Here is a 14,385-nt window from a genome sequence, read left to right on the forward strand (position 1 = left end):
ATATTTGGTTCTCTGATTGTGATGTAATACAGTTTTACTGATTATGTGGAATATGTATTGGATCAAGGAGCAACAACATTTGATTTTTAAATGATTATCTGTAGAAAACAAATTATTATTATTATTTTTATTTTTATTTTTATTTTTATTTTTATTTTTATTATTATTATTCATAGTTGAATAATAATGATGATAATAAAATAAATCTCACTCCTGGCCTCTTCTCTTTGCTGTGTTTGTGTCCCAGGTCTCTCAGTGGGAGTGCAGCAGATCCATCCGTCGTGGACTCAAAGACAATACGGGTAAGAAACAAACAATGGTTCAGGTCGTGTTTTAGTCCTCCTAAGTCATGTGGTATGGTGCGTTCACACTTGTACTTGTTCGCTCCTGGTTTGAGCCCAGTTTAGTTCTGATTTATACTTTTATACGCTCTGTTTTTCGGGTTAATTTGGCTTTAGAGCTGGTTCATCTCCTGCTTTAGTTCTGGTTGAAAATTTTAAAGATGTGTTCACACTTCTGATTTGGTCCTTATTTGAGCCCAGTTAAGTCCTGGTCTGAGTTTGAGTGGAGAGAGTCCGAGTCTGATCTGAGTTACGTCTGAGTTTAGTCCCATTTTAGTTGTTATTTCATGCGATGTGTGCAAGTGAACTGCGTCAGCCCTGGACTCTCTGGATTGTGTCTCTGCCGAGTATCAGTCCACGCGCTTGTTGTTTGTTAATGAACTAATAGTTCTCCTTTAATCTTTCTGCTCTGCTGCACGAGGAGCACATTTCTAATTGTTCACTCATGAATAACTCCTGTGAGGCGCCCAGACATTAAGACGGGTCACTGTATCCACTAACAAGCTTCACTGTCACTTATGCAGATTCAGCACCCCACAATTATCCATTTATTTAACATTTGTATCATTTTCTGAAAAGCACTGGTTTCCAAGGTAAAGTCGGAAACCAGTAGAAAGTGCTGCAAAAGTATTGTTCTTTTGAAACACCAACCAAATCTGAAGTGTATATTTTCATTTCATGTGCTTAAGTGTTAACCTGGCTCACATCAGAGTCACATGACTCGATCTGGGAAGGCTCAAGGTGAAAGCCGTCGGGACATTAAAAAAATACTTCACACTGATTGGTCAAAAAGTCACAACAGCGGAAGAAACAGAATGATCTAAACTGTGTTAAATCCAGAGGTTATAAAAGTTCAGTCCTCATTTTCATCCACAAATGTACAAAGTGCCGTTGTGTGCACGTTTTGTAAAACAAACTGCATTTCTCCTAAACCAGGCTTAAGTACGCCCGGCCGTCCGGATGTTTTTGGTTCGGTTGTTTTGACTTCCCCCCACTAACCACAATGCTGCTCTGTGATTGGTTCCAGTGCCACCTGCAAACGAATCAGCGGGAGACGAACAAGATAGATTCTCAAGAGTTTGTGAACTCAAAAATGTTTTAAAAATTACTGGCAAGGTTATTAGTGTCACGACTAAAATGTCTCGATGTAAAAAATATCAACTCAGTTTTGATACAAAGGAAAAAGCTTGTTCATCAAACTAATGTTGATACCACACACAACACATTGTATTCAATAGAATATAATTTTCAGAACAAAATATTAGTTTATTTTCTTGAATATTATTATTTTCTCTTATTCTATATCTGACATTAGTTCAAACTATTCAGGAAAAGTCACACTTTTTCAGTATTGATGCTTGTTAGGCTCTGTCCTTCATAGAGTGGTTATGTATTCCTAAGTATTCCTATGTTTTGCAAAGATGCTGTGTATTTCGGTTCAGGGTCAATGACTTTATAGTTCCAAACAATGCCACAAAGTAAGTTACACTGAAGCTTGTCCCTGACACTTTGTATGCATATTCCAAATGTGTCCGAAGTCAAATTAGCTGTAAGGATTGTTTTTATTAGTGACAAGTGATTACACTATTTTACTAACCTGTTACCACCCACCTGCTCGCCGGCGAGCATTTTCCATATCTCAAATATTCTCTTACATGATCACTTTTATTTCCGTGGTCAATACCAGCAAGCCATACATCATTTTAAAGCTTATTTTCTCAACAAAACGAATATGTCATTGATTTACATTGAATAATATGCCCCAAGAAGCAATTGCCAATAGTTATAATAGAAAGTCTCAACTCTTACAAACGCATGTCCTACCTGTTTGCTGTTTATGACGGACGAAACGGCTTTAATTCTGTACATCCTTGTACTCGGTCTGTCCGTAAGGAACCATTGAACAACAATATCCACTTGTGTTTTTCCTGAAGTTATCCGATTTCGAGATATTGTCAAGTAAACAAAGTTTTCTTCGTTGACGATGGTCAGGATTAAGGCTCGTCCGGCGCATTTCTCCGTCCATAACAAATGACCTGTTTGACTTATAAGATAATGTCATTCTTTTCTTCAGACTGTTGGCTACAGAATGAGACCATCCACGAAATGTTCTGTCTGCGGGTTTGTTTGCTACAGCCTCCGCAAAAAAAAATGCGCCGCTTGCGACGCACATGTATTCCTCTGTTTACATCTACATAGCGCCGCATGCTAGTGACGTAGCAGACGTTGATTGACATGTTATTCTAGCCAATGAGAATAGCTTTAGAATGGTGGGTGGGACTTAGGGTTTATTCACACAGAATCATCTGTATCCTCGTGCGTAAGGCTGTCAGAGCCTAGATTTTTGCGCAGGAGGCGGCTAGATTTTGCGCATAACGTTTACTGATTTTATTAGCCTTTTGGACCTGCATTTTGTTAGATATATGTAGTATTATACCAATACAAAAATAAAATAAAAATATTATAATTTTTATTCCTCTATATGGGAAATTCATGGGTAAACTCCTATTTACACATTTTCACATATATTGTATTTAGCAGTTCTAATGGTATTAGTGGCCTACAAAACATCCATATGTATGTTTTATGATCATAGAGGAGCTAAAATTGTAATAACAGTTTGGCACAGTTGACACATATTTGGATCGCTTGTTCCGAAAATATTTTTTGATACAACAAGGTCAACAGCACCAAAATGCCTGTTCCTAGAGATCTGAAACTTTACACAGTTGTTGTCAACAACATAAACGGCATGTACAGTGAACAGCATATGCACATAATGAATTATGTCATGCTCAGGACCATTACAAATTGACAATATTCAGGCGAGACTAAAAAAGGATGTTTTGTTTATGTTTGGGCTTCTTCCATTGTGCACAGGGCGAAATAAGTGGATGGTAACAGGCTAACTGCACCATTGTATATGCCTTTTTTAAAATAATTAAAATAAAAATAATATATTATTATATTCAGAACAATAATTAGTGCTTCTTAACATCTTACGTTACGAAGTGCCTAATTTTAAAGCATTACAACAGCAAAAAGAGAATTTTTATAAAGGCAACAAAAGCTCTCCTATGAAGTTATAAAACAATAATGTCCCATTTAGTAAACGTGTTCATTTTTAATTGAAGTCTGAATGTCATGTTTTCATCTATCCAGCGTCTTTATTATGTCGGTCCAGTCATTGATCGTCAGGTCAGTTTGTTCCAGCCATTATATTGTGAAGGGCTTTTCCTGCTGTCAGAAGTAAGTTCCAGAAGTATCCACTAATTGTGTCCATGGCAGGAGTTTTGAGGCCCAGATGCATCGTTCTGAAGTCCGGTGAGATGTGTTACTGATAGGGATGCGTACCGCTACGACGGACCGGATCTGGACTTGTAAAAACGTTTCGGTTCAGGTCCAAAAAAACGAAACCCCGGTGATTCGGTTCTGGACTCATTAAAAATCTACCACTCACATTCTATATCCTTTACGTTCTAGAATCTAAACCATCTTAAACCTTCCATAGATCGCGAAATTCGCGCTAGAAAAGACGTAAACGCTGACATCGCTGTCAATAGCGCACACAGAGCCATCAGCGACGCACGCGTCTTCCGCGCGGCAGAAGTTGAAGCCGGCGCAATGAGTTTAAAGACGCGAGAGACCGAACCTTCGGGAAGATCGCTGGCTTAATTGAAGCGTTTGAAGCCGCCGCTTGTGCCGCTCCGTGAGTTAGTTTAAGACGTTAAAGGAGCGGGTTGTGCTTTGGTTTGGGTGTAAATATTGTAACTTCTCGCTCAGGTCAGTAATGCTGGTTTAGTGCTCACAAGTTGTCACTTTATTTCTTGAACAGAGTTGGTTATTGTTGGCCGTAACCATGGTGATGGTACAGGAACATCAGAAACGACCTCGTCTCCTGAGCCCGCTCTTAGCTCCGCCCCAGAGACCGCGCGCACGCGCACTAGAGACTAGGGTCGCTACAATATTAATAAAATAACTGTATTATGTTGTGATGTAGCATTTATTTAGGTGGGTTAATGTGCAATATACATATTTATACATCTAAGTAAATACTAAGTCAAAGTAAAATTGTTTAATTGCTGGATTCATTCATTGGAGCTTATATTTTGTAATAGTATTTGTATTCTACAGTTGTTAAATATGGTCTTGTGTTTAATGCTGTTAATATGATGTATTGTGTGTAGTGTAAAATATTTTCATATTCTTTTTTTGATACTGCTAAGTTGATTGAGTTATAGTGGTTCTAGTTGACTGTTATGCTAGTTTTTGAAGGTTTTTACGTGACTTTGATGCCAATGGATCTGCAAAATTAAAGAGTGGAAATGTATCTAAAGCATTAAACTTCAGGTGTGGGAACAGCCCAGTCAAACCAGTAACACACTTACAAACATAGTATCAGCTGAAACAGCTGCCCTAATACCAATACTCAACTTGCTCTTGTTCGGAAGTTGTTCCTCTAGTAAAACACATGAATGTGTGTTAGCTAGCTAGTAGCTTGTGATTTGTAAGTTGTAACTTCTGTTAATAAACAGTGAATAAACCAGATAAATTGAGTTTATTTCACTCTGCAGTTAAGCCTTGTGTTTGATAGTCGTCCTTGTTCATGTGTCTTCAACCTAATTGAGCCAAGTAGCTTGTGTTATGCTGTTATAACATTATGTAAATATGGCATGAGTTCAGCCGGACTCATTAGGTCTGGACCTGAACCTAAACCTCTGGATTCGAATCCGGACTTGAACCTGAACGTGGGTTTAGGTATGCATCCCTAATTACTGACATTTCAAAGACAGTGTTTGTGATCACCATCGACGGCAGAATGAATAAATTATGGCCTATTGTTGCTCTTTGACGTTTGTGAAATACAAATCAGTGCATCGTTAGTATTTACTGTTACTCACATCCAATACTCTGCCTTTTCTTGTCTGTGCAACACGTCTTCCTCACAGACTCAGACATTCTAGTTATTGTCTGCATGACCTTTGACACTTGCACAAACGCGTGGAAGGAAATACCCCTGTATGTCCTGAAGCTTGTGACACAGTTGACCTCACCACAGTGTTCCAATTAATACTGTTTATTTAAGTGTTTATCTTAACTTTCCTTATTCCAATGATAATAAAACACACTTTATCTTTAATTCATTCTTCTTGCATAACAAATTTCTTAATTTTAAAATCGAAAAATTAGGCAAAGTTAGAATTTTTGGCAAATTTTCAGTCAGATCTAGTTAACTAAATATCCAAGGTATCCAAAATCCTCTCTGTAAATGTTTTGTATCTAATAAGTCAACAATATAAACACAGGATTTTAATCCAGGCTTTGTCAGTTTTTCAGATTTAAATGTCCCAAATATGTGCAATGTATTTGCAAATATTTTACATGTGAAATGCCTTATTTAAATGAAAGCATGACACGGTGAAGATTTTCTAGATTTTAAGTATTCACAAATAAAGTGTATTTTTGACAAAAATCTGAAATTGATTATAATTTTTTGGACATTTTGATTTAACAATACCACTGTCTGTCACTGCTATAAAAAGGTATTTTATCATGTGTTTCAAGAGTCCGTTAAGTCCACATAACAAATAAGATGATTAAAATTTCAAAATGTCCCCATAATATGTGGACAATAAAAGATTATCTTATCTTATTTTTGTAGTTCACTAATCACACTTACTCCTAATAAATGTAACTATTTTGTCGTATTGAATAGCATAGATGGAAAGTCTCTCTCGTTAATGTTCAGGAAATTATTATCCACGGTCAATTTTTATTAGTTTTCAGGTTGAAAAAACTGCATCAAATCGAACGTGGCAATAGTTTTTTCGTTGCGTCGTCCAGCGCGGTTTGAGTGTGCACATGAGGAGACTCTGGTGGGGCTCTGGGCTCTGGGCTCTGGGCTCTGGGCTCTGGGCTCTGGGCTCTGGGCTCTGGGCTCTGGGCTCTGGGCTCCTGATATAGATGAACTCTCCTGTAGTGAGTGCGAGGGCCGTTTCACACGACTCTGTCCTGACGCAGACGATTAGAGCCGTGTCTCTGAATCCAACTGCAGCTCGAGTGTTGTTCGCCGTGCTCAGGGTGACGAGGAGCCACCGCTGACATTTAGAATCGTGCGAGTTGTGAGAGAAAATGTGGAAAAAGAGTGGTCGTCTTCTGTCCTTCTTTCAGACAGGCTTCATTTACAAGGCCAGATAAATCAGACAACCTAATATGATATGATTATGCTTTATTTCATCCAAAACTCCATGTGTCAGTTCATTCATCGCAATAGTCGTTTTATTATTTTATATTGTCTTTAAAATTCATCTTTACATGGAGCTGTGCAATTAATCGTACAGTATGTTTCAATTACAATCCTGATTATTGCCTATTTGTCACCCGCTTTCATCGTATCAGTTTGTTCTCTTCATTTTTGGCCCCCACATTCTCTCGGTTGATTTTAATTTTTTTTATTTTTTTTGCATAATTGAGCAGTGTCTTTACTTGACTGCATTTTGTTGGTTAAAACAAAGAATTTCAATTACTCCGATTAAGCTTTTAAAAAATATATATATTTTAAGATTTAGTGATTCAGCTGTTTTTAAATGTCATTTCAGTCACTCCAAAAATCAAACAATGAACATATATTGCATGTATTTGTAGATTGTGAAGGATGCAGTATATTTTTTTTATAAACATTTTTGCTCATATGCTCAAACTAACAAATCAGTCATTTAATAAATATTGTATTAGTGATCCAATGTTCTGCTATATTTATAAAAACAATCAATATTTAATTCGTTATAGTAATAGTTTGTATAGTTCCTGAACCAAAAGTATGAGCTGTTCTTTAGAGAACAAACAATGGAAAACTGCCTCTAGTGAAAACAAATTGTAAATTAATAACTGTTCTCGGGTCATAATTAACAATTCACTAATCAAATTCATTAACTAAATAGTACCTCTTCAATGGGGAAAAAGTCCTCAAAATATTACCTATAAATGGTAAGCTGAAACCATAAAATGTGCCACAGTGCCATTTTTATTAGTAATTTATTGTCCGTAAGTTCAAATCACACAACAAAACCTTCTTTGCTTGAAACTAGTTTTTCTGAAAATGTTTCCAAGTTTAAGCTCTGAATATTTTACGAGCCTCTGAGTCATGTAGAGATTCCTCTGAGGAGTTTGACAGGTTTGAATCTTGTGGACACCGGAAAAGTCCATTAAAAACCCTGAGCCGTTCCCTGCTATTAATATTGCCGTCCGCAATTTGTGAAGGAGTGATGAGGGAATCGAGGCCAGAGTCTGTGAATGAGAGCTGATGGTCTATCGGTGTTCAAAGAGACCGAGTTCACTTGTTTGTGCACTTTTAAGTGGTTTTGGACACCTTTGCATTGGTTTTTGACATGTTATAACTTGGAATGAATGACAAATTTATGAAATGCTTTTTTTTTTTTTTGTTGTTGCTTGCAATAGTTTGAAAGGACCAATTTTGAAATGGCCTGTTCAATTATCAGCACAGACTTGTTATGTAAACAAGGCTCATAGCTATGGATATGAGGTACTAATAAGGATCAGAATGTGTTCAGTGGAAGTATGGACTGAAGGCCAATTTCAAGAAAGTTGTAACGAGTGGTACATATTGTAGGATAGACTAAACAGCCACTGCACAAAAGGCTTTATCAGCACAGAAGACATGCAAATTCAGGACCCCAGAGCTCCGTGCATCTTCATCTTAAAGCCACAAACCACTCTTTTGAGGACAGCGAGAAGAGATGGTTTGAAAGAGGAGTTAGGCCATTTTTGTAAAAAAAAAAAGAAAAAACAGGAACATATATTAAAGGTTTAATTTATCCAGAATAGTGAAAACAAATCAATAATTTCAGGCAGTCTCAGTCTGTAACTGTAGAAAAGTACTTTTTAGTAGGAAGTACCTGCTCTCAAATGTTGTGATGTAAAAGTACTTTCACTTTTGTACTTTGTTGCTTTACACCACTGCTATTAGCATATGCTGATCATTACTATTGTTTTCTTTGTTTTGGGTCTGATGATGGCGTTATAAATGGGTGACAGATTGTTGGTCCTTCTTTAGCAGCATTTTAAAATAATTTTCACTGAAAATAGTCTGAAATGCGATGACACAATCCTGATCTAAATTGTCTAGAATCCACGCTGACAGGTCAAAGATGTGACAAAGTTATGTAAAGCACATGTACAAGTCAAGTATTGGGAGATAAAAAGGGACAGATTTGTTCAGCTCAGATCCGTTTCCCTCTGAATACATGTGTCAGGAGTCATTCTGATCATGTCAAGGACTTTCTGTGGTGGATGTTCCAACAGATGATGAAATGTCAAACCAGTATCACATTGTCTTGTAAATATGTTATTAAAAGAAGAGAAGCTGAGACCAGTGGGTTTCTGGTTCTGGCCTCGTGCTTGTGACCTGGAGGAAGGTCTTTGATAGGAAGGTCATCTGACTTGAAAAAGTGACGACCCCTTGACCCAATCTCTTCCTGTTTGATAGATTACATGCTTCTAATGCGAGATGTATTGTATTCACAGCTTTTATTGGTTCTCGGGCTGTGCGATCTGGAAAGAGAGATCACCATCTTCTAATACATAGAAAAAGGTTGCAGTAACAAGGCGCTTTTTTACTTCTATAAATTGGGTATTGGGTATAGGCCCATTAACTTTATTTTTATTGAGGTTATTTTGATTTGATTTTGTAAAACTGGTCACAAACAAGAGGAATAGTAACATGTTCGACAACTGGAATAAAAGAAAAGTGAAGATTTGACTGCGCTTGGTCTCAGTAATCGTGAGTAATTGTTAAATGTTGGTGTTTTTCCCACACATTAATTGTAACACTAAAGTTTGATATTGTGACTAGTTTCTTCTGAAATGCTTTTATTTTGGTGAATTGTATTGTTGTTTGTTTTTCTTCGGTCATGTAAAGTGTGTTGAACTGGAACGCTCCTCTGCTGTGTGGGCTCCCGGGGGCCCGCGGCACCACTGCCTCAGTCTCACAAACACAAATATCAGCTCAAGCCTGTCGGAGTAAACAAGGCAAGACTGAACCAAATGTGGCTCTGAGCTCCAGCGGTGGTGAGCTCCTCCAACAAACTAATGATACAGGTATATATTATGTATAGGATGTTACAGAGACTGATACTGGTCACAATTAGAACAATTAGAAAATCAATATGCTCTGCAAATAATGAAATTATCCTTAAAAATATATATATTATAGTTATCCATATTTTTATTCGACATTTATCCATTTCAATACACTTTATTTCAATAGCACATTTTACTAAAAGTGCTGCATTTACAGGGAAGTTTATCTCTAATATCCTTGCAATAGATGTTCAAATCAAATCAAATCAATTTATTTTTGTAAGGCCCAAAATCACAACAACAGTTGCCTCTGAGGGCCACAGGGAGAAATGGTTCAAAAAGGTACGAGCCTCCACTGGTACCACTGGACCACTATCCACTGGTACGAGTCACTGGACCACTATCCACTGGTACGAGTCACTGGACCACTATCCACTGGTACGAGTCACTGGACCACTATCCACTGGTACGAGTCACTGGACCACTATCCACTGGTACCACTGGACCACTATCCACTGGTACGAGTCACTGGACCACTATCCACTGGTACGAGTCACTGGACCACTATCCACTGGTACCACTGGACCACTATCCACTGGTACGAGTCACTGGACCACTATCCACTGGTACGAGTCACTGGACCACTATCCACTGGTACCACTGGACCACTATCCACTGGTACGAGTCACTGGACCACTATCCACTGGTACCACTGGACCACTATCCACTGGTACCACTGGACCACTATCCACTGGTACGAGTCACTGGACCACTATCCACTGGTACGAGTCACTGGACCACTATCCACTGGTACGAGTCACTGGACCACTATCCACTGGTACGAGTCACTGGACCACTATCCACTGGTACCACTGGACCACTATCCACTGGTATGAGTCACTGGACCACTATCCACTGGTACCACTGGACCACTATCCACTGGTACGAGTCACTGGACCACTATCCACTGGTACGAGTCACTGGACCACTATCCACTGGTACGAGTCACTGGACCACTATCCACTGGTACCACTGGACCACTATCCACTGGTACCACTGGACCACTATCCACTGGTACGAGTCACTGGACCACTATCCACTGGTACGAGTCACTGGACCACTATCCACTGGTACGAGTCACTGGACCACTATCCACTGGTACGAGTCACTGGACCACTATCCACTGGTACGAGTCACTGGACCACTATCCACTGGTACGAGTCACTGGATAACTGCACCATCTTTCAACTGCAACACGGTATTTAAACCCGACTGATGTGGAACGACAAATCCCGAGGTTATGGAAAAGATGTCAGTGTGTTGGAGAAGAGTCAAATCATTAGCATCAAGCAGAGAAAATATCTGAGGAGAAGCAGAAGCTAATGTACTCCAGATGTGACCCCCAGTGTGAGTGTTTGAGCTGGTGTTTTATTTTACCTTATTATTCTTATGTAGAGCAGTACAAAGACCATGATCAGGTTTGTAGTACGGATGGCAACTAATTATTACTTTACTTTTTAACTAATCTAGTGATTATTCTTTCAATTCATCTATTATTTGCTTGGAATGCAAAAAGGTGACTATTCTGTGTGTTTTTTTTTTTTTGTTTTTTTTTTTTAATAAATACGTTTATCTCAATATCTTGATGCTTTGGGGTTAAATTATTCAAATTGGCTAAATCTTTAGTTTTTTCATAAATTGCAAATAATCTCAATATTGTCAGGAGAATGTTCTGATGATGGTTTCATCTGAGCTGGCGGAAAGCTCAGAATTATAAAGTAGAAGAATCAAATGCAGTCGTTTTGTCCTGGTTCCACTGGGGCTTATCAATGAAAAGGCGGGGCTTATCAGTTTTGAACAGGAACTCAATGGACCAGCTTCTATTACCAAGCTGTTTTAGATCAAACATTTTATAAATGTAGAATAATGATCTACTTATGTTATAGCTCAATTTTAAAGACCTGGAATGAATGAAGTGCAACACAGATTTTCATAAACATTTGGAGTTTATTTTTGTGAGAGAACAGAGAGTGCGTTTGGGTGAGAGTTTAGGGGGATTTCCTGTTGAAGAAGAGGAAATGGGCTACACCCACACCTTTGTCTGCTGCTGCCAGGCTCTGGATCTGGGACTGTACATTTCAACCATATACAGCTCTATAACATGACTATATATTGGTTAAACCTGGTCTAACATAGAACTAAATTAATATAACAAAGGTCAAAAACATGAATTTAATGTACTAAAAAAGACAGAGGATCCCACAAATAAACACAATTGATATCTTGAACGATATTTTTTTTTTGTATTCCGCCTTTATAATTTATTTATTTATCTATATTCTATATTTGCTTCTATCTTTTGTCTTTCATTTGAGTCGTCAGGGTTTTGCAGATGACAAAACAAACCCCAGGTGTAGATTCTCTCTAGGGACCCCATTAGACACCCAAAATGTAAAAGAAGACAGAAGAAGCTCTTTTGTTCCACTAATCTACAACAGTGAATTATGAATCTATGAGAGTAACATGTACTGTAATTATAGAGGCTTAAAAATGATGTTCTTGTTGACTTCCTAGGCCTCTTTTTTATGAACATGTTCTGCTCAATTAATAGAAAAATAAAATCCCAGTCATGCTTATTTGAGTCGCAATTTAAATCAGTTATTACAACCACTAAATAGATGCCAAAGGGTTTGAAGTTTGTTTTGACTGTTTTCTGAATTCTGAAGCAATAATTGTAATCACACTTCATATTTGATTGCTCGCACAACTCATCAGCCGAACACGTGCAAAAACCTGACTAACATTTTAGACTCGAGTGTTAATGCTCCTGGACGTGAAGATGGATTAAAAAAAAAAAAAATTGAATTAGAATATCTGCAATAAAATCACACTGTCGATTAGTTTCCAGATTCCTCCGCGCTCCTTCTTCCCTTGTGTCCGCACGAGCTCGTCCTCGTTTGTTTTTGCTCAAATCAAACGGATCCTTTGGCAGCAGATCACTGGGAGCTGAAAGGTCAGAGCTGAGACCTTCATGTTTGTCAGTTTCCCTGCAGCAAAGTCAACTACGATACACTTCTCTTTCGCTCACACTCTTTCCGTCCTTTCCTTACGCTCCCCCTGATTGCCCTCTTACTCGTCTCTCTCTTCTTATCTCTTCCTCTCTCATTCTGTCATGCGATGGGAAGAATGGAGCACACATATTAATCTTTGTCTTTTTAGTAGAATAGTTTTATTATTTCAGCTACATCAGGCATCTGTGGCAAAGTTATATTGTTACACGTACACACGGCACAGCACAAGTAGGGTGGGCTCGTGAGTTTGACTATTTGCTGCATGTCCTTCCTTCTCTCTCATCCCCCATTTCATGCTCATCTGTCCCGTCCAATGAAGCCTACGGGCAAAAAATCCTTTGAAAAAAAAGTAAGAAGGAAAAAAAAGACATTCACTCTCACATTCATTCACTACGGACAATTTACAGTTGTCAAGTTATCAAGTTACCCAACACATGCATGTGACAGTGGGAGGAGCTGGAGAACCAGGAGAGAACCCTCGGTAACACGTGGAGGACATGCAGACTCCACCCAGAGAGATCATGTGATGTTGGTCTGGCTCGGGAATCGAACCCATGATCTCCTTATTCACCTTATTCCAGAACCCGTCTGAGCGCCGCCATACGACCTAATCCTTCTTCTGGTTGTATTAGTTACACAGGGCCGACCTCCAGAGAAAACAAGTTCTCCCCCTTCTCTCCCTCTCTCCCTCTCTGTCTTTCTCTGTCTCTCTCTCTCTCCCGCTCTGTCTTTCTTTGTCTCTCTCTCTGTCTTTCTCTCTCTCTCCCCCTCTCTCTATGTCTCTCTCTCTGTTTCCCTTTCTATCTCTCTCTCTCTGTCTCTCCCTCTCTGTCTCTCTCCCTTTCTCTCTCTCTTTCTCTCTCTCTTTCTCTGTCTGTCTGTCTCTCTCTTCCTCTCTGTCTTTCTTTGTCTCTCTCCCTCTCTGTCTTTCTTTGTCTCTCTCTCTCTCTGTCTTTCTCTCTCTCTCCCTCTCTCTCTGTCTCTCTCTATGTCTCTCTCTCTGTCTCCCTTTCTATCTCTCGCTCTCCCTCTCTGTCTCTCTCACTTTCTCTCTCTCTTTCTCTCTCTCTTTCTCTGTCTGTCTGTCTCTGTCTGTCTCTCTCTTCCTCTCTCTGTGTCTGTCTGTCTCTCTCTCTGTCTCCCTCTCTCTGTCTCTCCCTCTCTGTTTCTCTCTCTCCCTCTCTCTCTCTGTCTCCCTCTCTGTCTCTCTCCCTTTCTCTTTCTCTCTCTCTTTCTCTGTCTGTCTGTCTCTGTCTGTCTCTCCCTCTCTCTGTGTCTGTCTGTCCGTCTCTCTCTCTCTCTCTCTCTCTCTCGCTCTCTCTCTCTCTCTCCTGCCCCTCCTCCTTTTCCCCCTTTCTTTCTCTCTCTCTCCCTTTGTTAGTTTGACTGACTCATGAGCACTATTAAAAGCGTGCTGTCTGGGGGCATCAGGCCTGTGATGGCTGATCCTTCACCTCTTGGCATCTTCCTCTTCCTCCTCGCTCTCGCTCATTCCTCCTTTTGATCTGATCCTGCCACTGGGAACGTAACAATACTAGTTATTAGTATTGTCCTGATATTCTGATACTAAAATTGCCAACTCAATTTCAGTGAACTGAAAACAATACAGTGTAATATATTTAATTAATTTTAATGTATGTGTGTAGCTCTCACACATTTACATATATATATATATATATATATATATATATATATATATATATATATATATATATATATATATATATATGTAAATGTGTGTGATATATAGGGACCATCGTGTGTCTCTTTCTCCCCCTTCAAGCTCGGGTCCTCTACCAGAGGCCCCTGGGAGCTTGAGGGTTCTTCAGTATATTTGCTGTTCTTAGCACTGCACTTTTCTGGACTGTGATGTC

The 14,385-nt window shown here is 39.0% G+C and overlaps 1 protein-coding gene across 1 annotated transcript in view; it reads left to right on the plus strand.

The window, feature by feature from the left end:
• rbm38 (RNA binding motif protein 38) overlaps positions 1 to 14,385 on the plus strand; it is a 32,567-nt gene that overhangs the window by 7,623 nt on the left and 10,559 nt on the right. Inside the window, exon 3 of the mRNA XM_072450269.1 lies at positions 248 to 302. Within this exon, the coding sequence (XP_072306370.1) occupies positions 248 to 302 (55 nt within the window). The remainder of the gene's footprint in view (positions 1 to 247; positions 303 to 14,385) is intronic.

This window comes from Eucyclogobius newberryi, unplaced genomic scaffold (assembly GCF_026437365.1).
Source record: "Eucyclogobius newberryi isolate DKJ021-1_F unplaced genomic scaffold, fEucNew1.0.hap1 SCAF_171, whole genome shotgun sequence".
NCBI classification, from domain to species: domain Eukaryota; kingdom Metazoa; phylum Chordata; class Actinopteri; order Gobiiformes; family Gobiidae; genus Eucyclogobius; species Eucyclogobius newberryi.